This window comes from Oncorhynchus tshawytscha, linkage group LG33, assembly GCF_018296145.1.
Source record: "Oncorhynchus tshawytscha isolate Ot180627B linkage group LG33, Otsh_v2.0, whole genome shotgun sequence".
NCBI classification, from domain to species: domain Eukaryota; kingdom Metazoa; phylum Chordata; class Actinopteri; order Salmoniformes; family Salmonidae; genus Oncorhynchus; species Oncorhynchus tshawytscha.
This window is the reverse complement of record NC_056461.1, coordinates 44668259-44695634: the sequence shown is the minus strand read 5'-3', so window position 1 is coordinate 44695634 and position 27376 is coordinate 44668259. Positions and strand designations below refer to the sequence as shown.

The 27376-nt window shown below is 41.3% G+C and overlaps 1 protein-coding gene across 1 annotated transcript in view; it reads right to left on the bottom strand.

Annotated features, from left to right (window-relative positions):
* polq (polymerase (DNA directed), theta) overlaps window positions 1-27376 on the bottom strand; it is a 228183-nt gene that overhangs the window by 22821 nt on the left and 177986 nt on the right. The window contains exons 22-30 of the mRNA XM_042311239.1: window positions 14991-15465; window positions 13465-14883; window positions 7474-7578; window positions 5522-5724; window positions 5046-5241; window positions 4677-4870; window positions 3857-3985; window positions 3606-3780; window positions 895-1006 (exon numbers count right to left, since the gene is read on the bottom strand). Of these exons, the coding sequence (XP_042167173.1) occupies window positions 895-1006; window positions 3606-3780; window positions 3857-3985; window positions 4677-4870; window positions 5046-5241; window positions 5522-5724; window positions 7474-7578; window positions 13465-14883; window positions 14991-15465 (3008 nt within the window). The remainder of the gene's footprint in view (window positions 1-894; window positions 1007-3605; window positions 3781-3856; window positions 3986-4676; window positions 4871-5045; window positions 5242-5521; window positions 5725-7473; window positions 7579-13464; window positions 14884-14990; window positions 15466-27376) is intronic.

The window sequence follows — 27376 nt, the reverse complement described above, 5'->3', positions numbered from 1 at the left end:
CCTGGCCGTGCTGCTGCTCCAGTTTCAACTGTTCTGCCTTATTATTATTGGACCATGCTGGTCATTTATGAACATTTGAACATCTTGGCCATGTTCTGTTATAATCTCCACCCGGCACAGCCAGAAGAGGACTGGCCACCCCACATAGCCTGGTTCCTCTCTAGGTTTCTTCCTAGGTTTTGGCCTTTCTAGGGAGTTTTTCCTAGCCACCGTGCTTCTACACCTGCATTGCTTGCTGTTTGGGGTTTTAGGCTGGGTTTCTGTACAGCACTTTGAGATATCAGCTGATGTACGAAGGGCTATATAAATAAATTTGATTTGATTTGAGTTTTCCCCTGGCTATCTGTAATGATGTCTGAGTGTTCCCCTGGCTATCTGTAATGCTGTCTGAGTGTTATTGTGTTCCCCTGGCTATCTGTAATGATGTCTGAGTGTTGGAGTGTTCCCCTGGCTATCTGTAATGATGTTGGAGTGTGCCCCCTGGCTATCTGTAATGATGTCTGAGTGTTGGAGTGTTCCCCTGGCTATCTGTAATGATGTCTGAGTGTTGGAGTGTACCCCTGGCTATCTGTAATGATGTCTGAGTGTTGGAGTGGAGTGTGCCCCTGGCTATCTGTAATGATGTCTGAGTGTTGGAGTGTTCCCCTGGCTATCTGTAATGATGTCTTAGTTAGTAGTTATAGATGGTTATTCCCACCCAGTCCGGCATCCATCTTGTCAAGGTTAGGGTTAGTAGTTATAGATGGTTATTCCCACCCAGTCCGGCAGCCATCTTGTCAAGGTTAGGGTTAGTAGTTATAGATGGTTATTCCCACCCAGTCCGGCATCCATCTTGTCAAGGTTATGGTTAGTAGTTATAGATATTTTAACAGTATAATAAATAGTTATTCCCACCCAGTCCGGCGGCCATCTTGTGAGGGCGGGCTCTCCTCCACCACAGAGGCCATCTGGATCTCAAAGTCCTTCGGAACGTTCTGGATGTTTGGCTCTGTGAAGCTCACTCTGCCTGTGCACAGACATGTAGACAGACACGCAGACAGACACGTAGACAGACACGTAGACAGACACGTAGACAGACACGTAGACAGACACGTAGACAGACACGTAGACAGACACGTAGAAGGACACGTAGAAGGACACGCAGACAGACACGTAGAAGGACACGCAGACAGACACGTAGACAGACACGCAGACAGACACGGAGACAGACACGGAGAGAGACAAGAATCCATCACAACATACACAAGCAGACTGATGTATAAATGATCAGTGTGTGTCTACATTACATTACATTGTAGTCATCCATCAGTACATTCATCTCCAGATAGCTAGGTGGACCAGTCATAGTCAGTACATTCATCTACAGATAGCTAGGTGGACCAGTCATAGTCAGTACATTCATCTACAGATACAGTGCCTTGCGAAAGTATTCGGCCCCCTTGAACTTTGCAACCTTTTGCCACATTTCAGGCTTCAAACATAAAGATATAAAACTGTATTTTTTTGTGAAGAATCAACAACAAGTGGGACACAATCATGAAGTGGAACGACATTTATTGGATATTTCAAACTTTTTTAACAACTCAAAAACTGAAAATTGGGCGTGCAAAATTATTCAGCCCCCTTAAGTTAATACTTTGTAGCACCACCTTTTGCTGCGATTACAGCTGTAAGTTGCTTGGGGTATGTCTCTATCAGTTTTGCACATCGAGAGACTGACATTTTTTCCCATTCCTCCTTGCAAAACAGCTCGAGCTCAGTGAGGTTGGATGGAGAGCATTTGTGAACAGCAGTTTTCAGTTCTTTCCACAGATTCTCGATTGGATTCAGGTCTGGACTTTGACTTGGCCATTCTAACACCTGGATATGTTTATTTTTGAACCATTCCATTGTAGATTTTGCTTTATGTTTTGGATCATTGTCTTGTTGGAAGACAAATCTCCGTCCCAGTCTCAGGTCTTTTGCAGACTCCATCAGGTTTTCTTCCAGAATGGTCCTGTATTTGGCTCCATCCATCTTCCCATCAATTTTAACCATCTTCCCTGTCCCTGCTGAAGAAAAGCAGGCCCAAACCATGATGCTGCCACCACCATGTTTGACAGTGGGGATGGTGCGTTCAGGGTGATGAGCTGTGTTGCTTTTACGCCAAACATAACGTTTTGCATTGTTGCCAAAAAGTTCAATTTTGGTTTCATCTGACCAGAGCACCTTCTTCCACATGTTTGGTGTGTCTCCCAGGTGGCTTGTGGCAAACTTTAAATGACACTTTTTATGGATATCTTTAAGAAATGGCTTTCTTCTTGCCACTCTTCCATAAAGGCCAGATTTGTACAATATACGACTGATTGTTGTCCTATGGACAGAGTCTCCCACCTCAGCTGTAGATCTCTCCAGTTCATCCAGAGTGATCATAGGCCTCTTGGCTGCATCTCTGATCAGTCTTCTCCTTGTATGAGCTGAAAGTTTAGAGGGACGGCCAGGTCTTGGTAGATTTGCAGTGGTCTGATACTCCTTCCATTGCAATATTATCACTTGCACAGTGCTCCTTGGGATGTTTAAAGCTTGGGAAATCTTTTTGTATCCAAATCCGGCTTTAAACTTCTTCACAACAGTATCTCGGACCTGCCTGGTGTGTTCCTTGTTCTTCATGATGCTCTCTGCGCTTTTAACGGACCTCTGAGACTATCACAGTGCAGGTGCATTTATACGGAGACTTGATTACACACAGGTGGATTGTATTTATCATCATTAGTCATTCAGGTCAACATCGGATCATTCAGAGATCCTCACTGAACTTCTGGAGAGAGTTTGCTGCACTGAAAGTAAAGGGGCTGAATAATTTTGCACGCCCAATTTTTCAGTTTTTCATTTTTCATTTTTTTCATTCATAAAAAAGTTTGAAATATCCAATAAATGTCGTTCCACTTCATGATTGTGTCCCACTTGTTGTTGATTCTTCACAAAAAAAATACAGTTTTATATCTTTATGTTTGAAGCCTGAAATGTGGCAAAAGGTCGCAAAGTTCAAGGGGGCCGAATACTTTCGCAAGGCACTGTAGCTAGGTGGACCAGTCATAGTCAGTACATTCATCTACAGATAGCTAGGTGGACCAGTCATAGTCAGTACATTCATCTACAGATAGCTAGGTGGACCAGTCATAGTCAGTACATTCATCTCCAGATAGCTAGGTGGACCAGTCATAGGCAGTACAATAATCTCCAGATAGCTAGGTGGACCAGTCATAGTCAGTACATTCATCTCCAGATAGCTAGGTGGACCAGTCATAGGCAGTACATTCATCTTGAGATAGATTACCTGTAGCAGTGTGTGTGTGTGTTACCTGTAGCGGTGTGTGTGCTACCTGTAGCAGTGTGTGTGTTACCTGTAGCAGTGTGTGTGTGTTACCTGTAGCAGTGTGTGTGTGTGTTACCTGTAGCAGTGTGTGTGTGTGTTACCTGTAGCAGTGTGTGTGTGTGTTACCTGTAGCAGTGTGTGTGTGTGTTACCTGTAGCAGTGTGTGTGTGTTACCTGTAGCAGTGTGTGTTACCTGTAGCAGTGTGTGTTACCTGTAGCAGTGTGTGTTACCTGTAGCAGTGTGTGTTACCTGTAGCAGTGTGTGTCTGGGAGACAGGATGTATTCTATCCATAACCAGCAGGGGGTGATGTCGTTTCTCTCTCTGCAGGGGAAACACCACCGTTGTCAAGGCGTTGGTGATCCTCCTCCACTCCAGAATCACCCCCGGCAACGGGTGGAGGGAACTGAGCTTCTCCAGGATGTCCTGATGATGTCACCTTTTATTCACATATGATGTCACAGAGCAGGACCAATAACTTCACTGTGTGTCTGTGTGTTACCTTGGTGGTACTGAACGGTTTCCCCAACCCGGCGCGTCCTGTTCCTCTCCTGCTGTACCCCAGGGTCTTCTTACCCCTCCCCCCGCTCAAATCACAGTTGGGAGGCAGGCGCAGCTCACGGAACAACACCTGACACACACACACAGAGACAGACACCCACACAAACAGACACCCCCACACAGAGACGCACGTCAACAACAGAGTAGGAGGAACAGACAGACAAACAGACATGATGATGCAGAACCTTAGAACAATACTTCTCTCCCCTTGAGATGTTGTGGTAACCTTGGTGAAACCCTGAACACCTAGTCAAAACCGTGGCGATACCCTGAACACCTAGTCAAGACCTTGGTGATACCCTGAACACCTAGTCAAGACCATGGTGATACCCTGAACACCTAGTCAAGACCATGGTGATACCCTGAACACCTAGTCAAGACCTTGGCGATACCCTGAACACCTAGTCAAGACCTTGGCGATACCCTGAACACCTAGTCAAGACCTTGGTGATACCCTGAACACCTAGTCAAGACCTTGGCGATACCCTGAACACCTAGTCAAGACCTTGGCGATACCCTGAACACCTAGTCAAGACCATGGTGATACCCTGAACACCTAGTCAAGACCTTGGCGATACCCTGAACACCTAGTCAAGACCTTGGCGATACCCTGAACACCTAGTCAAGACCTTGGTGATACCCTGAACACCTAGTCAAGACCATGATGATAGTTACAACAAATAAACAACAAATATATGAAATGTCTGGTGGTCCGGAGGTGATTTTGGGGAAGCCCTAGAACCCCCACTCCCCCTCCCTACCTGTGCCACATCCTCGGTGCTAGTCAGAGAGAAGTTGTGTCCAGCAAGGCTGTAGGCCTGTGTCTCCAGAGCTGACAGCTTGGCCTGCATCACGTGTTTCTGCCTGTCACATTCCTCCCAGCTGAAGCCAATCCCATTCAGCTCTAGCAGCGCCAGGCACACCTGGGAACGCATCTCCACACTGCGGAACACATCTACATACACACAGATGACAGACACCCCAGAGAGAGAGACAGAGAGACAGACAGAGAGAGACAGCGAGAGAGAGAGAGATGGACAGAGAGAGAGAGACAGAGAGACAGAACAGAAACAGAATGATCAAAAACTGAGACATAAGGTAGAAGTCCGGCTGTCAGATGTGTTCCTTACCTATCAGTCCATCTTTCTCCAGCAGGGTAGTGAGGTGACCCATGGTGCTGTGTATTAGCACGCTGTCTATGGCTGCTCGTAGGCGAGGGGAGTGTGTGTGTCCATCCAGCAGCAGTAGTTCTGAGGGACAGTAGCAGGTGACCATGTTGGTTAGAGTTCTCTCCTCACTACCCGGGTCCAACAGCCAAGACGCCACCTAAACTCACACAGACACACACAGATAGACAGACACACACAGATAGACAGACACACAGACAGACGATAGACACACACACACACACAGACAGAGATAGACACACACAGTTAGATAAAACTCCACCTACACAGCTTGTATATAAATGTCTGTCTGTGTGTGTGTGTGTGTGTGTGTGTGTGTGTGTGTGTGTGTGTGTGTGTGTGTGTGTGTGTGTGTGTGTGTGTATATATCTGTGTGTGTGTGTGTATATCTATCTGTGTGTATCTGTGTGTATCTGTACCTTCATGTCTTCACAGGGTCCTTCCAAGGAGATACCATAGCTCAGCACCAGTGTCTTGTATACCTGGATGATGTCATAAGTCATGATCACACCCCCTGCCCCGTCAGCCAATGACTTACTCAGACAGGCTCTCATCTGCTCCACCCTCTCTCCAACTGGCAAATCAGCAGCCAGCGGGGGCGGGGCCAGACTGGAGCACATCTCTGTGGGACAGTAATTCCATGTTCATGACATGTCAGAGTGAAAACACAACCTGTAGATGGCTTCAACTACCTCAGATGGCTTCAACTACCTCAGATGGCTTCAACTACCTCAGATAGCTTTTCAGATTTTATTATTTTATTTTACAACTTTCAGATTTAACTCAGATGGCTTCAACGACCTCAGATGGCTAAAACAGATGGCTTCAACTTCAGATTTTCAGATGGCTTCAACTACCTCAGATGGCTTCAAACAGATGGCTTCAACTACCTCAGATGGCAAGGGATTTTGTTCAACTACCTCAGATGGCTTCAACTACCTCAGATGGCTTCAACTACCTCAGATGGCTTCAACTACCTCACATAGTTTCAAATTTTATTATTTTTATTTTTCCTTTATTTAACTAGGCAAGTCAGTTAAGAACAAATTCTTATTTTCAATGACGGCCTAGGAACAGTGGGTTAACTGCCTGTTCAGGGGCAGAACGACAGAGTTCTACCTTGTCAGCTCGGGGATTTGAACTTGCAACCTTCCGGTTACTAGTCCAACACTCAAACCACTAGGCTACCCTGCCGCCCAACTACCTCAGAAGGCTTCAACTACCTCAGAAGGCTTCAACTACCTCAGATGATTTCAACTACCTCAGATGGCTTCAACTACCTCAGATGGCTTCAACTACCTCAGATGATTTCAACTACCTCAGATGGCTTCAACTACCTCAGATGGCTTCAACTACCTCAGATGGCTTCAACTACCTCAGATGGCTTCAACTACCTCAGATGCCTTCAACTACCTCAGATGATTTCAACTACCTCAGATGATTTCAACTACCTCAGATGATTTCAACTACCTCAGATGATTTCAACTACCTCAGATGATTTCAACTACCTCAGATGATTTCAACTACCTCAGATGATTTCAACTACCTCAGATGATTTCAACTACCTCAGATGATTTCAACTACCTCAGAACGCCAGTACAGCTAAAGAAACAATACAGTACAAAATCCACATAAATAGATTGTTGTATTTAACTGCTGGAATGTTCCAGTCAGTCAGTGAGTCAGTCAGTGAGTGCGTGAGTGAGAGTGAGGACCGTTCCTATGAGAGAGAGAGAGAGAGAGAGAGAGAGAGAAAGAGAGAGAGAGAGAGACAGAACCATTCCTATGAGAGAGAAAGACAGAACCGTTCCTATGAGAGAGAGAGAGAGAGAGAGAGAGAGAGAGAGAAAGAAGAGAGAGACAGAACCATTCCTATGAGAGAGAAAGACAGAACCGTTCCTATGAGAGAGAGAGAGAGAGAGAGAGAGAAAGAGAGAGAGAGAAAGAGAGAGACAGAACCATTCCTATGAGAGAGAGAGAGAGAGAGAGGACCGTTCCTGAGAGAGAGAGAGAGAGAGAGACAGGACCGTTCCTATGAGAGAGAGAGAGAGGACCGTTCCTATCAGAGAGAGAGGACCGAGAGAGAGAGAGAGAGAGAGACAGGACCGTTCCTATGAAAAAGATAGAGAGAGAGAGGACCGTTCCTATGAGAGAGAGAGAGAGAGAGAGGACCGTTCCTATGAGAGAGAGAGAGAGGACCGTTCCTATGAGAGAGAGAGAGAGAGACAGGACCGTTCCTATGAGAGAGAGAGACAGGAACGTTCCTATGTGTTAGTGAGTGGTTGTACTTCTGTCCTGTAGTAGTGAAATGTTGTGTGTGTGTACCGGTACTCTGCTGCAGTAGTAGTAGTAGTAGTATGCGTGTGTGTACCGGTACTCTGCTGCTGTAGTAGTGATATGTAGTAACAGTCTGTTCCTCCCCAGCAGACAGCCAGTCCTGTTAACACCACACTTCCTGAGGAACACCGGGGAAGACCTACCCACATCATAGAAACATGAATAACTAGGACTCAGTCATAGAAACATCAATAACACTCAATAAGCTTATGTAGTCGGGTGTGTGTGTGTCAGGCCTGGAATTACATGCACACCAACATCCTGTTACAGGTTTACATGCACACCAACATCCTGTTATAGCTTTACATGCACACCAACATCCTGCTTATAGTTGACATGCACAGTAACATCCTGTTTAGCCTGCCCAGCAACATCCTGTTATGCTTTACACCACACTTCCTGTTAGGAACTTTACATGCACACCAACATCCTGTTACAGGTTTAATAACCAACATCCTGAAACAGGTTCAATAACACCAACATCTTGTTATAGCTTTACATGCACACCAACATCCTGTTATAGCTTTACATGCACACCAACATCCTGTTACAGCTTTACATGCACACCAACATCCTGTTATAGCTTTACATGCACACCAACATCCTGTTACGGGTTTACATGCACACCAACATCCTGTTACAGGTTTACATGCACACCAACATCCTGTTATAGCTTTACATGCACACCAACATCCTGTTATAGCTTTACATGCACACCAACATCCTGTTACGGGTTTACATGCACACCAACATCCTGTTACAGGTTTACATGTACACCAACATCCTGTTACAGGTTTACATGCACACCAACATCTTGTTATAGCTTTACATGCACACCAACATCCTGTTATAGCTTTACATGCACACCAACATCATGTTATAGCTCTACATGCACACCAACATCCTGTTATAGGAGAAAATAGCTCCAAAACAGTGGAAAGATTGGTCCTGTGCAAAATGTCATCAGTTTCACTGGTTTTAAGGAAATTAAAAGCTGAGAAAATGATGAAACACGTTTCTGATAAGACTTCAGTTCGTTTTGCGTGCATATTTTTCCTCATCATTCTACACACAATACCCCATAATGACAAAGCATAAACAGGTTTTTCAATTTTTTTTGTAAATTTATCAAATAAAAAGAACCCGATGGTCACTCTGACAGTGCTCCAGCGTTCCTCTGTGGAGATGGGAGAACCTTCCAGAAGGACAACCATCTCTGCAGCACTCCACCAATCAGGCCTTTATGGTAGAGTGGCCAGATGGAAGCCACTCCTCAGTAAAAGACATGACAGCCCACTTGGAGTTTAGCAAAAGGCTTCTAAAGACTCAGAAAATGAGAAACAAGATTCTCTGGTCTGATGAAACCAAGATTGAACTCTTTGGCCTGACTGCCAAGTGTCACATCTAGAGGAAACCTGGCACCATCCCTACGGTGAAGCATGGTGGTGGCAGCATCATGCTGTGGGGATGTTTTTCAGCAGCAGGACTGGGAGACTAGTCAGGATCAAGGGAAAGATGAACGGAGCAAAGTACAGAGAGATCCTTGATGAAAACCTGCTCAAAAACGCTCAGGACCTCAGACTGGGGCGAAGGTTCACCTTCCAACAGGACAACGACCCTAAGCACACAGCCAAGAAGCAAGAGTGGCTTCGGGACAAGTCTCTGAATGTGGCCCAGCCAGAGCCCGGACTTGACCCCGATCGAACATCACTGGAGAAACTTGAAAATAGCTGTGCAGCGACGCTCCCCATCCACCCTGACAGAGCTAGAGAGGATCTGCAGAGAAATTTGGAAGAAACTCCCCAAATACAGGTGTGCCAAGCTTGTAGAGTTATACCCAAGAAGACTCGAGGCTGTAATCGCTGCCAAAGGTGCTTCGAAAAAGTACTGAGTAAAGGGTCTGAATACTTATGTAAATGTGATGTTTTAAATAAATAAATTTGCAAACATTTCTAAAAAAACATTTTTTTGCTTTTTCATTATGGGGTATTATGTGTAGATTTATGAGGGGGAAAACGGTTTAATCAATTTTAGAATAAGGCTGCAACCTACCTAAATGTGGTAGAAGTGAAGGGGTCTGAATACTTTAGGAAGGCCCTGTATATGCCGCAACATGTATGAGGTTATAGATCTACAGTCAGTGTCATTAGTCAGTGTCCCTGTTTTAGTTACTAGTCCATTAGTCAGTGTCCCCATTTGAGTTACTATTCCATTAGTCAGTGTCCCTGTTTTAGTTACTAGTCCATTAGTCAGTGTCCCCATTTTAGTTACTATTCCATTAGTCAGTGTCCCTGTTTTAGTTACTATTCCATTAGACAGTGTCCATGTTTTAGTTACTATTCCATTAGTCAGTGTCCCTGTTTTAGTTACTAGTCCATTAGTCAGTGTCCCTGTTTTAGTTACTATTCCATTAGTCAGTGTCCCTGTTTTAGTTACTATTCCATTAGTCAGTGTCCCCGTTTTAGTTACTATTCCATTAGTCAGTGTCCCCATTTGAGTTACTATTCCATTACAGTGTCCCCGTTTGAGTTACTATTCCATTAGTCAGTGTCCCTGTTTTAGTTACTATTCCATTAGTCAGTGTCCCTGTTTTAGTTACTATTCCATTACAGTCAGTGTCCCTGTTTTAGTTACTATTCCATTACAGTCAGTGTCCCTGTTTTAGTTACTATTCCATTACAGTCAGTGTCCCTGTTTTAGTTACTATTCCATTACAGTCAGTGTCCCTGTTTTAGTTACTATTCCATTACAGTCAGTGTCCCTGTTTTAGTTACTATTCCACTTAACCCATATGAACTTCCATGAGGATATATTCTGTTTATTCATGGGTACAGGCATACTTGACAGCTGGATATCAAAGGTGCATGTAAACAGCTTATCCCAAAAAAGACCTTAAGCTGGATATGAGCTTCTATCCGGAATACTTTGTGCATGTAAACGTGGTCACTGACAGGAGTTAAGAAATAAATAGTACAAGAATGGAAAGCTGAGATTCTCTTCTTTTCAATAGAATGGAAAGCTGGGATCCTCCTCTTTCAATAGAGGCCATTAAAGCTGTGTTTTTTTCCACGGGGCATTTAGAATTGTTGGCAATGACTGGGCTTATCAGAACACGGTTCTCTCCAAGCATCAACCAGCTGTAGGAAGAGTTCATCACCAGCTGTAGAAAGAGTTCATCACCAGCTGTAGGAAGAGTTCATCACCAGCTGTAGGAAGAGTTCATCACCAGCTGTTCATCACCAGCTGTAGGAAGAGTTCATCACCAGCTGTAGAAAGAGTTCATCACCAGCTGTAGGAAGAGTTCATCACCAGCTGTAGGAAGAGTTCATCACCAGCTGTAGGAAGAGTTCATCACCAGCTGTAGAAAGAGTTCATCACCAGCTATAGAAAGAGTTCATCACCAGCTGTAGGAAGAGTTCATCACCAGCTGTAGGAAGAGTTCATCACCAGCTGTTCATCACCAGCTGTAGGAAGAGTTCATCACCAGCTGTAGGAAGAGTTCATCACCAGCTGTTCATCACCAGCTGTAGGAAGAGTTCATCACCAGCTGTAGGAAGAGTTCATCACCAGCTGTAGGAAGAGTTCATCACCAGCTGTAGGAAGAGTTCATCACCAGCTGTAGGAAGAGTTCATCACCAGCTGTAGGAAGAGTTCATCACCAGCAGTTCATCACCAGCTGTAAGAAAAGTTCATCACCAGCTGTAGGAAGAGTTCATCACCAGCTGTAGGAAGAGTTCATCACCAGCTGTAAGGAAGCGTTCATCACCAGCTGTAGGAAGAGTTCATCACCAGCTGTTCATCACCAGCTGTAGGAAGAGTTCATCACCAGCTGTTCATCACCAGCTGTAGGAAGAGTTCATCACCAGCTGTAGGAAGAGTTCATCACCAGCTGTAGGAAGAGTTCATCACCAGCTGTAGAAAGAGTTCATCACCAGCTGTAGGAAGAGTTCATCACCAGCTGTAGAAAGAGTTCATCACCAGCTATAGAAAGAGTTCATCACCAGCTGTAGGAAGAGTTCATCACCAGCTGTTCATCACCAGCTGTAGGAAGAGTTCATCACCAGCTGTAGGAAGAGTTCATCACCAGCTGTAGGAAGAGTTCATCACCAGCTGTAGAAAGAGTTCATCACCAGCTGTAGAAAGAGTTCATCACCAGCTATAGAAAGAGTTCATCACCAGCTGTAGGAAGAGTTCATCACCAGCTGTTCATCACCAGCTGTAGGAAGAGTTCATCACCAGCTGTAGGAAGAGTTCATCACCAGCTGTTCATCACCAGCTGTAGGAAGAGTTCATCACCAGCTGTAGGAAGAGTTCATCACCAGCTGTAGGAAGAGTTCATCACCAGCTGTAGGAAGAGTTCATCACCAGCTGTAGGAAGAGTTCATCACCAGCTGTAGGAAGAGTTCATCACCAGCAGTTCATCACCAGCTGTAAGAAGAGTTCATCACCAGCTGTAGGAAGAGTTCATCACCAGCTGTAGGAAGAGTTCATCACCAGCTGTAAGGAAGAGTTCATCACCAGCTGTTCATCAACCAGCTGTAGGAAGAGTTCATCACCAGCTGTAGGAAGAGTTCATCACCAGCTGTAAGGAAGAGTTCATCACCAGCTGTAGGAAGAGCTCATCACCAGCTGTAAGAAGAGTTCATCAACCAGCTGTAGGAAGAGTTCATCACCAGCTGTAGGAAGAGTTCATCACCAGCTGTAGAAAGAGTTCATCACCAGCTGTAAGAAGAGTTCATCAACCAGCTGTAGGAAGAGTTCATCACCAGCTGTAGGAAGAGTTCATCACCAGCTGTAAGGAAGAGTTCATCACCAGCTGTAAGGAAGAGTTCATCACCAACTGTAGGAGTTGCTCTCACTGATATCCTGCCAAACTAGGCTATTTGTGTGTAATAAATAAACAACCATAAACAAACAACAAAATGCTCATCCAGAAGCGGCACTCCAAGTGGCCGGGGACTTTAATGCAGGCAAAATTAAATCCGAAACATGTGCAGCCATAGAAGAAAAAAACAAACTCTAGAGACACATTCAAAGCTCTCCCCCGCCCTCCATTTGGCAAATCTGACCAGAATTCTATCCTCCTGATTACAAGCAAAAACTAAAGCAGAAAAGACCAGTGACTCACTCAATACGGAAGTGGTCAGATGGCGCGGATGCTACGCTACAGGACTGTTTTGCAGCACAGACTAGAATATGTTCCAGGATTCATCCAATGGCATTGGGGAATACACCACCTCAGTCACCGGCTTCATCAATAAGTGTATCGATGACGTCGTCCCCACAGTGACCGTACGTACATTTCCCAACCAGAAGCCATGGATTACAGGCAACATCTGCACCAGGCTTAAGGCTAGAGCTGCCGCTTTCAAGGAGTGGGACAGTAATCCGGAATCTTATCAGAAATCCTGCTACTCCTCAGACAGGGAAAGCGTCAATACAGGACTAAGACTGAATCCTACTACAGCGGCTCTGACGCTCGTCGGATGTGGCAGGGCTTGATAACCATTACAGACTACAAGGGGAAACCCAGCCGCGAGCTGCCCAGTGACGCGAGCCTACCAGACGAGATAAATACCTATGCATCGTCACTTTACAAATGACCTCGACTAAGCTGTACCCCCGCTCATCGTACCCCCTGTATATAGCCTTGTTACTGTTATGTACATTTCTTGTGTTACGTGTTACGTTGCGTTTGATCAAATAATTACACTTTTTCTTTTTTTACTTTAGTTTATTTAGTAAATATTTTCTTAACTCTATTTCTTGAACTGCGTTGTTGGTTAAGGGCTTGTAAGTATTTCACAGTATTCTGTTGTATTCGGCGCATGTGACAAATACAGTTTGATTTGATTTGACATAGCAAATGTACAACTTCAGAAAGGAATCTGGTTTGCTAGAAATAATAGTCTCCATAATCACTGGGGCACATTGGACGCAAGGCATGCATTACAGCCACCCAATAGGGCCTCCGCAAGGAAATTGTAGCCCTGGTGTGAGTATGTCTGTGTGTGTGCGTAGTTACCTCTGATCTGCCTCCCTCCAATCCCTCCGTCTCCTCCGTGTTCTTTCGTTTGACAGACAGGAACGAGGGAATACCTCTCCTTCCTCCTCCACTCCTCTATAAAGGTGTAGAACAGTGTTCTGTCGCTCGCCACGTCTATGATGGCCAGCCCACCGCTAGGGCTGCTGGGAGAGAGAGATGCATCCTGGGAGAGCTGGAGGGTGAAGCCCTCGTCAGTCAGAGATGAGGGGGAGGAGAGGACAGGAGGAGAGTCTAGCAACGTTTTGGGTTGAGGGGGAGGTTTAGTGTCTGTTTTGGGGGGAGGTTTGGTATCTGTTTTGGTGGGAGGTTTAGGGTCTGTTTTGGGGTGACGGGGAGGGTTAGGGTCTGTTTTGGGGTGACAGGGAGGTTTAGGGTCTGTTTTGGGGTGACAGGGAGGTTTAGGGTCTGTTTTGGGGGCTGAGTGAGAGTGTGTGTCTGTTTTGGGATCTGGTTTCAGGAACTGGGGACCAACAGAGACTGCTGGTTGATCAGGGAGGCGGGAGGAGTGAGCTGATTGGTGGATAGGTCGAGGGGTGGGGGTTGATTGGTTGAGAGGATGGGAAATATGAGTTGGTTGGTTGAGAGGTCTGGTGGTGAGAGGTGAATGGTGGATAGTCCTAGTGGTGTAAGGTGATTGGTTGATAGTCCTCATAATGTGAGGTGATTGGACAGAGGAGATGGTCAGTTTAACAGTTTCTTGAGTTGGGGGGATGAGGTCCCCATGAGCCCCACCTGATCTCCCCTCTTCTCTCTCTCCCAGTTGTCCCCCTGTCTCCCCCCATCTCACGTTGTTCTCTCCTGTCTCCCCTCGTCTCTCCCCCTCTTTCTCCCTCAGGGGTTGCCTCGTCTCCCCCCATCTCACACTGGTCTCTCCTGTCTCTCTGTCCTCCTCAGTACGTACCAGTGCTGTTAGACCAGTCAAACTGTCCTTTGTCTCTCTGTCCTCCTCAGCACGTACCAGTGCTGTTAGATCAGTCAGACCAGTCAAACTGTCCTCTGAGTCTTGGTTGTCAACAGCAGTGTGTGTGAGTGTGTGAGCAGGTGGCAGCAGAGGGTGTTGGGAGGGCTGGTCAGACATACTAGGCCAACGATCAAAGATGTCCTGGAGTCCAGGGCTGCAGAGGAGGGAGGGTTCAGACTCTCTCCTCTTCTCTCTCTCCTCCTCTCGCTCTCTCCCTCCATCTCTCTGTGATGCAGGTCTTTTAAACAGCCTGCTCTCACACACTGCAACACCTCTCACATCTCTCTCCTTCTCAACCCCTCCATCTCCTCCTTTTCTCCCCTTTCCTCTCCCACTACATTTCTCATCCCCTCTCTCCTCTTCTCTCCCCGTCTCTCTGACCAGGAAGGTTCCACCTCTTCTCCACCAGTGTTCTGTGTCAGTCTGTCTGTCTGGTTATGGTTGTCTTTGGGTTCATATAACAGACCACTGTGGTTGTGTTGAGGTCGCTCCGTCAAACACTGGTCATGTGTGTTTTTTCCCCGACCGTGATCGTCTGTCTGACCATTGCTGTGGTTGGGTTGAGGTCCTTGTTGCTCTGTTTCCCCATGGTCAGGTTGGGGTCTGTCGGTCTGACCGCAGTCTTGTTCGTGTTGCAGTCCCTCCGTGTGTCTCAGCAGGCTCCGCCTCTCCAGGAAGTGCTCTCCAACCAGCAGAGAGTCGCCCCACTCTGATAGGTTGAAGGACGACTCGCCCCATTGGACGGCCTCCTGTTCCTCTGCCTCCTGATTGGCTATGAGCCCGCTGCGTTGCCGCTGCTGGTTGGACAGGAGACTGGTCTCCATGACAACAGGTCCCTCCTTCTCTTCCTCTGATTGGTGAGAGTCGTGGCTAAGCCCAGCCAACAAAGAGCTGTCGTACAGGCTGTCGAATAGGAAGCTGCTACTGCCGTTTAGACTGTTCTCATTGGTCACTGAGGAGCGGTGTGCGCTAGGGGGTGGGAAGGGTTCATCATCGTCATCATTATCGCCTGCCAAGATCTGTGGGAGGAAGAGTACACCACCATCATCCTTACCATCATCATCACCACCATGATCATCATAAGTACCATCACCACCACCACCATCATCCCAACCACCACCACCATCACCACCATCATCCACACCATCACCATCATACAAACCATCATCATCATCATCATCACACCCACCATCCCCATCATCATCATTATAAACACCTCCATCATCATGAACACCAGCATCATCATAAACACCATCATCTCCATCATCATAAACACCATCATCATAAACACCATCATCATCATCATAAACACCATCATCATAAACACCATCATCATCATAAACACCATCATCATAAACACCATCATCATCATAAACACCATCATCATCATAAACACCATCTCCATAAATACCATCCCCATCATAAACACCATCATCATCATAAACACCATCATCATAAACACCATCATCATCATCATAAACACCATCATCATCATAAACACCATCATCATCATAAACACCATCATCATAAACACCATCATCATCATCATAAACACCATCATCATAAACACCATCTCCATCATAAACACCATTATCATCATAAACACCATCATCATAAACACCATCATCATCATCATAAACACCATCTCCATCATAAACACCATCATCATAAACACCATCATCATAAACACCATCATCATCATAAACACCATCATCATCATAAACACCATCTCCATCATAAACACCATTATCATCATAAACACCATCATCATAAACACCATCTCCATCATAAACACCATTATCATCATAAACACCATTATCATCATAAACACCATCATCATCATAAACACCATCATCATAAACACCATCTCCATCATAAACACCATCATCATAATAAACACCATCATCATAAACACCATCATAAACACCATCTCCATCATCATCATCATCATAAACACCATCTCCATCATAAACACCATCTCCATCATCATCATCATCATAAACACCATCTCCATCATAAACACCATCATCATCATGAACACCATCATCATCATCATCATAAACACCATCTCCATCATAAACACCATCTCCATCATAAACACCATCATCATCATAAACACCATCTCCATCACAAACACCATCATCATCATAAACACCATCATCATCATAAACACCATCTCCATCATAAATACCATCTCCATCATAAACACCATCATCATAAACACCATCATCATAAACACCATCATCATAAACACCATCATCATCATAAACACCATCTCCATCATAAACACCATCATCATAAACACCATCTCCATTATAAACGACATCATCATAAACACCATCATCATAAACACCATCATCATCATAAACACCATCTCCATCATAAACACCATCATCATCATCATAATCATCATCATTAAACACCATCACCATCATAAACACCATCATCATCATAAACACCATCTCCATCATCATAAACACCATCTCCATCATAAACACCATCATCATCATAAACACCATCATCATCATAAACATCATCATCATAAACACCATCTCCATCATAAACACCATCTCCATCATCATAAACACCATCTCCATCATAAACACCATCATCATAAACACCATCTCCATTATAAACACCATCATCATCATCATAAACACCATCATCATAAACACCATCTCCATCATAAACACCATCATCATAAACACCATCTCCATCATCATAAACACCATCTCCATCATAAACACCATCATCATCATAAACACCATCATCATAAACACCATCATAATCATAAACACCATCTCCATCATAAACACCATCATCATCATAAACACCATCATCATAAACACCATCATCATAAACACCATCATCATCATAAACACCATCATCATAAACAACATCATCATCATAAACACCATCTCCATCATAAACACCATCATCATCATAAACATCATCATCATCATAAACATCATCATCATGAATACCATCTCCATCATAAACACCATCATCATCAACACCATCATCATAAACACCATCATCATCATAAACACCATCATCATAAACACCATCATCATAAACACATCATCATCATAAACACCATCTCCATCATAAACACCATCATCATCATAAACACCATCATCATCATAAACATCATCATCATAAACACCATCATCATCATAAACACCATTATCATCATAAACACCATCTCCATCATAAACACCATCTCCATCATCATCATAAACACCATTATCATCATAAACACCATCATCATCATAAACACCATCATCATAAACACCATCTCCATCATAAACACCATCTCCATCATCATCATCATCATAAACACCATCTCCATCATAAACACCATCATCATCATAAACACCATCATCATCATCATCATAAACACCATCTCATCATAAACACCATCTCCATCATAAACACCATCATCATCATAAACACCATCTCCATCATAAACACCATCATCATCATAAAACACCATCATCATCATAAACACCATCTCCATCATAAATACCATCTCCATCATAAACACCATCATCATAAACACCATCATCATAAACACCATCATCATAAACACCATCATCATCATAAACACCATCTCCATCATAAACACCATCATCATAAACACCATCTCCATTATAAACACCACCATCATCATCATAAACACCATCATCATAAACACCATCATCATCATAAACACCATCTCCATCATAAACACCATCATCATCATCAAACACATCATCATAAACACCATCTCCATCATAAACACCATCATCATCATCATCCATCATAAACACCATCTCCATCATCATAAACACCATCATCATCATAAACACCATCATCATCATAAACACCATCATCATCATAAACACCATCATCATAAACACCATCTCCATCATAAACACCATCATCATCATCATAAACACCATCATCATAAACACCATCTCATCATAAACACCATCATCATAAACACCATCTCCATCATCAAAAACACCATCTCCATCATAAACACCATCTCCATCATAAACACCATCATCATAAACACCATCATAATCATAAACCATCATCATAAACACCATCATCATCATAAACACCATCATCATCATAAACACCATCATCATAAACACCATCATCATCATAAACACCATCATCATCATAAACACCATCATCATCATAAACACCATCATCATAAACACACCATCATCATCATAAACACCATCTCATCATAAACACCATCATCATCATAAACATCATCATCATCATAAAACCATCTCATCATAAACACCATCTCCATCATAAACACCATCATCATCAACACCATCATCATAAACACCATCATCATCATAAACACCATCATCATAAACACCATCATCATAAACACATCATCATCATAAACACCATCTCCATCATAAACACCATCATCATCATAAACACCATCATCATCATAAACATCATCATCATAAACACCATCATCATCATAAACACCATCTCCATCATCATAAACACCATCTCCATCATAAACACCATCATCATCATAAACACCATCATCATAAACACCATCTCCATTATAAACACCATCATCATCATCATAAACACCATCTCCATCATAAACACCATCTCCATCATAAACACCATTATCATCATAAACACCATCATCATAAACACCATCATCATAAACACCATCATCATCATAAACACCATCTCCATCATAAACACCATCATCATCATAAACACCATCATCATCATAAACACCATCTCCATCATAAACACCATCATCATCATCAACACCATCTCCATTATAAACACCATCATCATCATAAACACCATCATCATAAACACCATCTCCATCATAAACACCATCATCATCATAAACACCATCATCAAACACCATCATCATCATAAACACCATCTCCATCATAAACACCATCATCATCATAAACACATCATCATCATAAACACCATCTCCATTATAAACACCATCATCATCATCATAAACACCATCATCATAAACACCATCTCCATCATAAACACCATCATCATCATAAACATCATCATCATAAACACCATCTATCATCATAAACACCATCTCCATCATCATAAACACCATCTCATCATCATCATAAACACCATCTCCATCATAAACACCATCATCATCATAAACACCATCTCATCATAAACACCATCATCATCATAAACACCATCATCATAAACACCATCATCATCATAAACACCATCATCATCATAAACACCATCTCCATCATAAACACCATCTCCATCATAAACACATCATCATCATAAACACCATCTCATCATAAACACCATCATCATCATAAACACCATCATCATCATAAACACCATCTCCATCATAAACACATCATCATCATCATAAACACCATCTCATCATCATAAACACCATCATCATCATAAACACCATCATCATAAACACCATCTCATCATCATAAACACCATCATCATCATCATCATAAACACCATCTCCATCATAAACACCATCATCATCATAAACACCATCTCCATCATAAACACCATCATCATCATCATAAACACCATCTCCATCATAAACACCATCATCATCATAAACACCATCATCATAAACACCATCATCATCATAAACACCATCTCATCATAAACACCATCATCATCATAAACACCATCTCCATCATAAACACCATCTCCATCATAAACACCATCATCATCATAAACACCATCATCATCATAAACACCATCATCATCAAAAACACCATCTCATCATAAACACCATCATCATCATAAACACCATCATCATCATAAACACCATCATCATAAACACCATCTCCATCATAAACACCATATCATCATAAACACCATCATCATAAACACCATCTCATCATAAACACCATCATCATCATAAAATACCATCATCATAAACACCATCTCCATCATAAACACCATCATCATCATCATCATAAACACCATCATCATAAACACCATCTCCATCATAAACACCATCTCCATCATAAAACACCATCATCATAAACACCATCTCCATCCTAACACCATCATCATCATCATAAACACCATCTCATCATAAACACCATCTCCATCATAAACACCATCATCATAAACACCATCATCATAAAGCACCCATCATCATAAACACCATCATCATCATAAACACCATCTCCATCATAAACACCATCTCATCATAAACACCATCATCATCATAAACACCATCATCATCATAAACACCATCTCATCATAAACACCATCATCATCAAACACCATCTCCATCATAAACACCATCATCATCATAAACACCATCATCATAAACACCATCTCCATCATAAACACCATCATCATCATAAACACCATCATCAAACACCATCATCATCATAAACACCATCTCCATCATAAACACCATCATCATCATTAACACCATCATCATAAACACCATCTCCATTATAAACACCATCATCATCATCAAAACACCATCATCATAAACACCATCTCCATCATAAACACCATCATCATCATAAACATCATCATCAACACCATCTATATCATAAACACCATCTCATCATCATAAACACCATCTCCATCATAAACACCATCTCCATCATAAACACCATCATCATCATAAAAACACCATCATCATAAACACCATCTCCATCATAAACACCATCTCCACCATAAACACCATCATCATAAACACCATCATCATCATCATAAACACCATCTCCATCATAAACACCATCTCATCATCATAAACACCATCTCCATCATAAACACCATCTCCATCATAAACACCATCATCATCATAAACACCATCATCATCATAAACACCATCATCCATCATAAACACCATCTCATCATAAACACCATCATCATCATAAACACCATCTCATCATAAACACCATCATCATCATAAACACCATCATCATCATCATAAACACCATCTCCATCATAAACACCATCTCCATCATAAACACCATCTCCATCATAAACACCATCATCATCATAAACACCATCATCATCATAAACACCATCTCCATCATAAACACCATCATCATCATCATAAACACCATCTCCATTATAAACACCATCATCATCATAAACACCATCATCATAAACACCATCATAAACACCATCATAAACACATCATCATCATCATCATCATAAACACCATCATCATAAACACCATCTCATCATAAACACCATCATCATCATAAACACATCATCATCATCAAACACCATCATCATCATAAACACCATCTCATCATCATAAACACCATCATCATCATAAACACCATCATCATAAACACCATCTCCATTATAAACACCATCATCATCATCATAAACACCATCATCATAAACACCATCTCCATCATAAACACCATCATCATCATAAACATCATCATCATAAAACATCATCATAAATCTATATCATAAACACCATCTCATCATCATAAACACCATCTCATCATCATAAACACCATCTCCATCATAAACACCATCATCATCATAAACACCATCATCATAAACACCATCTCCATCATAAACACCATCATCATAAACACCATCATCATAAACACCATCATCATCATAAACACCATCTCCATCATAAACACCATCTCCATCATCATCATCATCATAAACACCATCTCCATCATAAACACCATCATCATCATAAACACCATCATCATCATAAACACCATCTCCATCATAAAACATCATCATCATCATAAACACCATCTCATCATAAACACCATCATCATCATAAACACCATCATCATAAACACCATCTCCATCATAAACACCATCATCATCATCATCATAAACACCATCTCCATCATAAACACCATCATCATCATAAACACCATCTCATCATAAACACCATCATCATCATCATAAACACCATCATCATCATCATAAACACCATCATCATCATAAACACCATCATCATAAACACCATCATCATAAACACCATCTCCATCATAAACACCATCATCATCATAAACACCATCATCATCATAAACACCATCTCCATCATAAACACCATCATCATCATAAACACCATCATCATCATAAACACCATCTCCATTAAAAACACCATCATCATCATCATAAACACCATCTCCATTATAAACACCATCATCATCATAAACACCATCATCATAAACACCATCTCCATCATAAACACCATCTCCATCATAAACACCATCATCATAAACACCATCTCCATTATCATAAACACCATCATCATCATAAACACCATCATCATAAACACCATCTCCATCATAAACACCATCATCATCATCATCATAAACACCATCATCATAAACACCATCTCCATCATAAACACCATCATCATCATAAACACCATCATCATAAACACCATCTCCATCCTAAACACCATCATCATCATAAACACCATCTCCATCATAAACACCATCTCCATCATAAACACCATTATCATCATAAACACCATCATCATAAACACCATCATCATAAACACCATCATCATCATAAACACCATCTCCATCATAAACACCATCTCCATCATAAACACCATCTCCATCATAAACACCATCATCATCATAAACACCATCATCATCATAAACACCATCTCCATCATAAATACCATCTCCATCATAAACACCATCATCATCATAAACACCATCATCATAAACACCATCTCCATCATAAACACCATCATCATCATAAACACCATCATCAAACACCATCATCATCATAAACACCATCTCCATCATAAACACCATCATCATCATTAACACCATCATCATAAACACCATCTCCATTATAAACACCATCATCATCATCATAAACACCATCATCATAAACACCATCTCCATCATAAACACCATCATCATCATAAACATCATCATCATAAACACCATCTATATCATAAACACCATCTCCATCATCATAAACACCATCTCCATCATCATAAACACCATCTCCATCATAAACACCATCATCATCATAAACACCATCATCATAAACACCATCTCCATCATAAACACCATCATCATAAACACCATCATCATCATAAACACCATCTCCATCATAAACACCATCTCCATCATAAAACACCATCATCCATCATAAACACCATCTCCATCATAAACACCATCATCATCATAAACACCATCTCATCATAAACACCATCTCCATCATAAACACCATCTCCATCATAAACACCATCATCATCATAAACACATCATCATCATAAACACCATCTCATCATCATAAACACCATCATCATCATAAACACCATCATCATCATAAACACCATCATCATAAACACCATCATCATCATAAACACCATCATCATCATAAACACCATCATCATCATAAACACCATCTCCATCATAAACACCATCATCATCATCATAAACACCATCATCATCATCATAAACACCATCATCATCATAAACACCATCATCATAAACACCATCTCCATCATAAACACCATCATCATCATCATAAACACCATCATCATAAACACCATCATCATCATAAACACCATCACCATCATAAACACCATCATCATCATCATAAACACCATCTCCATCATAAACACCATCATCATCATAAACACCATCATCATAAACACCATCATCATAAACACCATCTCCATCATAAACACCATCATCATCATAAACACCATCTCCATCATAAACACCATCTCCATCATAAACACCATCATCATCATAAACACCATCATCATCATAAACACCATCTCCATCAAAAACACCATCATCATCATCATAAACACCATCTCATCATAAACACCATCTCATCATAAACACCATCTCCATCATAAACACCATCATCATCATAAACACCATCATCATCATAAACACCATCTCATCATAAACACCATCATCATAAACACCATCATAAACACCATCTCATCATAAACACCATCATCATCATCATAAAACCACCATCATAATCATCATCATCATAAACACCATCTCCATCATAAACACCATCATCATAAACACCATCTCCATCATAAACACCATCATCATCATCATCATAAACACCATCATCATAAACACCATCTCCATCATAAACACCATCATCATCATAAACACCATCTCCATCATAAACACCATCATCATCATAAACACCATCATCATCATAAACACCATCTCCATCAAAAACACCATCATCATCATCATAAACACCATCTCCATTATAAACACCATCATCATCATAAACACCATCATCATAAACACCATCTCCATCATAAACATCATCATCATCATCATCATCATAAACACCATCTCCATCATAAACACCATCTCCATCATAAACACCATCATCATCATAAACACCATCATCATAAAACACCATCATCATCATCATAAACACCATCTCCATCATAAACACCATCATCATCATAAACACCATCATCATAAACACCATCATCATAAACACCATCTCATCATAAACACCATCTCATCATAAACACCATCTCCATCATAAACACCATCTCCATCATAAACACCATCATCATCATCATAAACACCATCATCATCATAAACACCATCTCCATTAAAAACACCATCATCATCATAAACACCATCTCCATCATAAACACCATCATCATCATAAACACCATCATCATCATCATAAACACCATCATCATAAACACCATCTCCATCATAAACACCATCATCATAAACACCATCTCCATCATAAACACCATCATCATCATAAACACCATCATCATAAACACCATCTCCATCATAAACACCATCATCATCATAAACACCATCATCATCATAAACACCATCATCATAAACACCATCATCATCATAAACACCATCTCCATCATAAACACCATCTCCATCATAAACACCATCTCCATCATAAACACATCATCATCATCATAAACACCATCTCCATCATAAACACCATCTCCATCATAAACACCATCATCATAAACACCATCATCATAAACACATCATCATCATAAACACCATCATCATAAACACCATCATCATCATAAACACCATCTCCATCATAAACACCATCATCATCATAAACACCATCATCATCAATAAACACCATCTCCATTATAAACACCATCATCATCATAAACACCATCATCATAAACACCATCTCCATCATAAACACCATCATCATCATCATAAACACCATCATCATAAACACCATCATCATCATAAACACCATCTCCATCATAAACACCATCATCATCATAAACACCATCATCATAAACACCATCTCCATTATAAACACCATCATCATCATCATAAACACCATCATCATAAACACCATCTCCATCATAAACACCATCATCATCATAAACATCATCATCATAAACACCATCTATATCATAAACACCATCTCCATCATCATAAACACCATCTCATCATCATCATCATAAAAATCACCATCATCCATCATCATAAACACCATCATCATCATAAACACCATCATCATAAACACCATCTCCATCATAAACACCATCATCATAAACACCATCATCATAAACACCATCATCATCATAAACACCATCTCCATCATAAACACCATCTCCATCATAAACACCATCTCCATCATAAACACCATCTCCATCATAAACACCATCATCATCATAAACACCATCATCATCATAAACACCATCTCATCATAAACACCATCTCCATCATAAACACCATCATCATCATAAACACCATCATCATAAACACCATCTCCATCATAAACACCATCATCATCATAAACACCATCTCCATCATAAACACCATCTCCATCATAAACACCATCATCATCATAAACACCATCTCATCATAAACATAAACACCATCATCATCATCATAAACACCATCATCATCATAAACACCATCTCCATCATAAACACCATCATCATCATCATAAACACATCATCATCATCATCATAAACACCATCTCATCATCATAAACACCATCTCCATCATAACACCATCATCATCATAAACACCATCATCATCATCATAAACACATCATCATCATAAACACCATCATCATCATCATAAACACCATCATCATCATAAACACCATCTCCATCATAAACACATCATCATCATCATAAACACCATCTCCATCATAAACACCATCATCATCATCATCATAAACACCATCATCATAAACACCATCATCATAAACACCATCTCATCATAAACACCATCATCATCATAAACACCATCTCCATCATAAACACCATCTCCATCATAAACACCATCATCATCATAAACACCATCATCATCATAAACACCATCTCCATCAAAAACACCATCATCATCATCATAAACACCATCTCATCATAAACACCATCATCATCATAAACACCATCTCCATCATAAACACCATCATCATCATAAACACCATCATCATCATAAACACCATCTCATCATAAACACCATCATCATCATCATAAACACCATCTCCATCATAAACACCATCTCCATCATAAAACACCATCATCATCATCATCATAAACACCATCTCCATCATAAACACCATCATCATCATAAACACCATCTCCATTATAAACACCATCATCATCATCATAAACACCATCATCATCATAAACACCATCTCCATCATAAACATCATCTCCATCATAAACATCATCTCCATCATAAACACCATCATCATAAACACCATCTCCATCATAAACACCATCATCATCATAAACACCATCTCCATCATAAACACCATCTCCATCATAAACACCATCATCATCATAAACACCATCTCCATCATAAACACCATCATCATCATAAACACCATCATCATCATAAACACCATCATCATCATCATAAACACCATCATCATCATCATAAACACCATCATCATCATAAACACCATCATCATCATAAA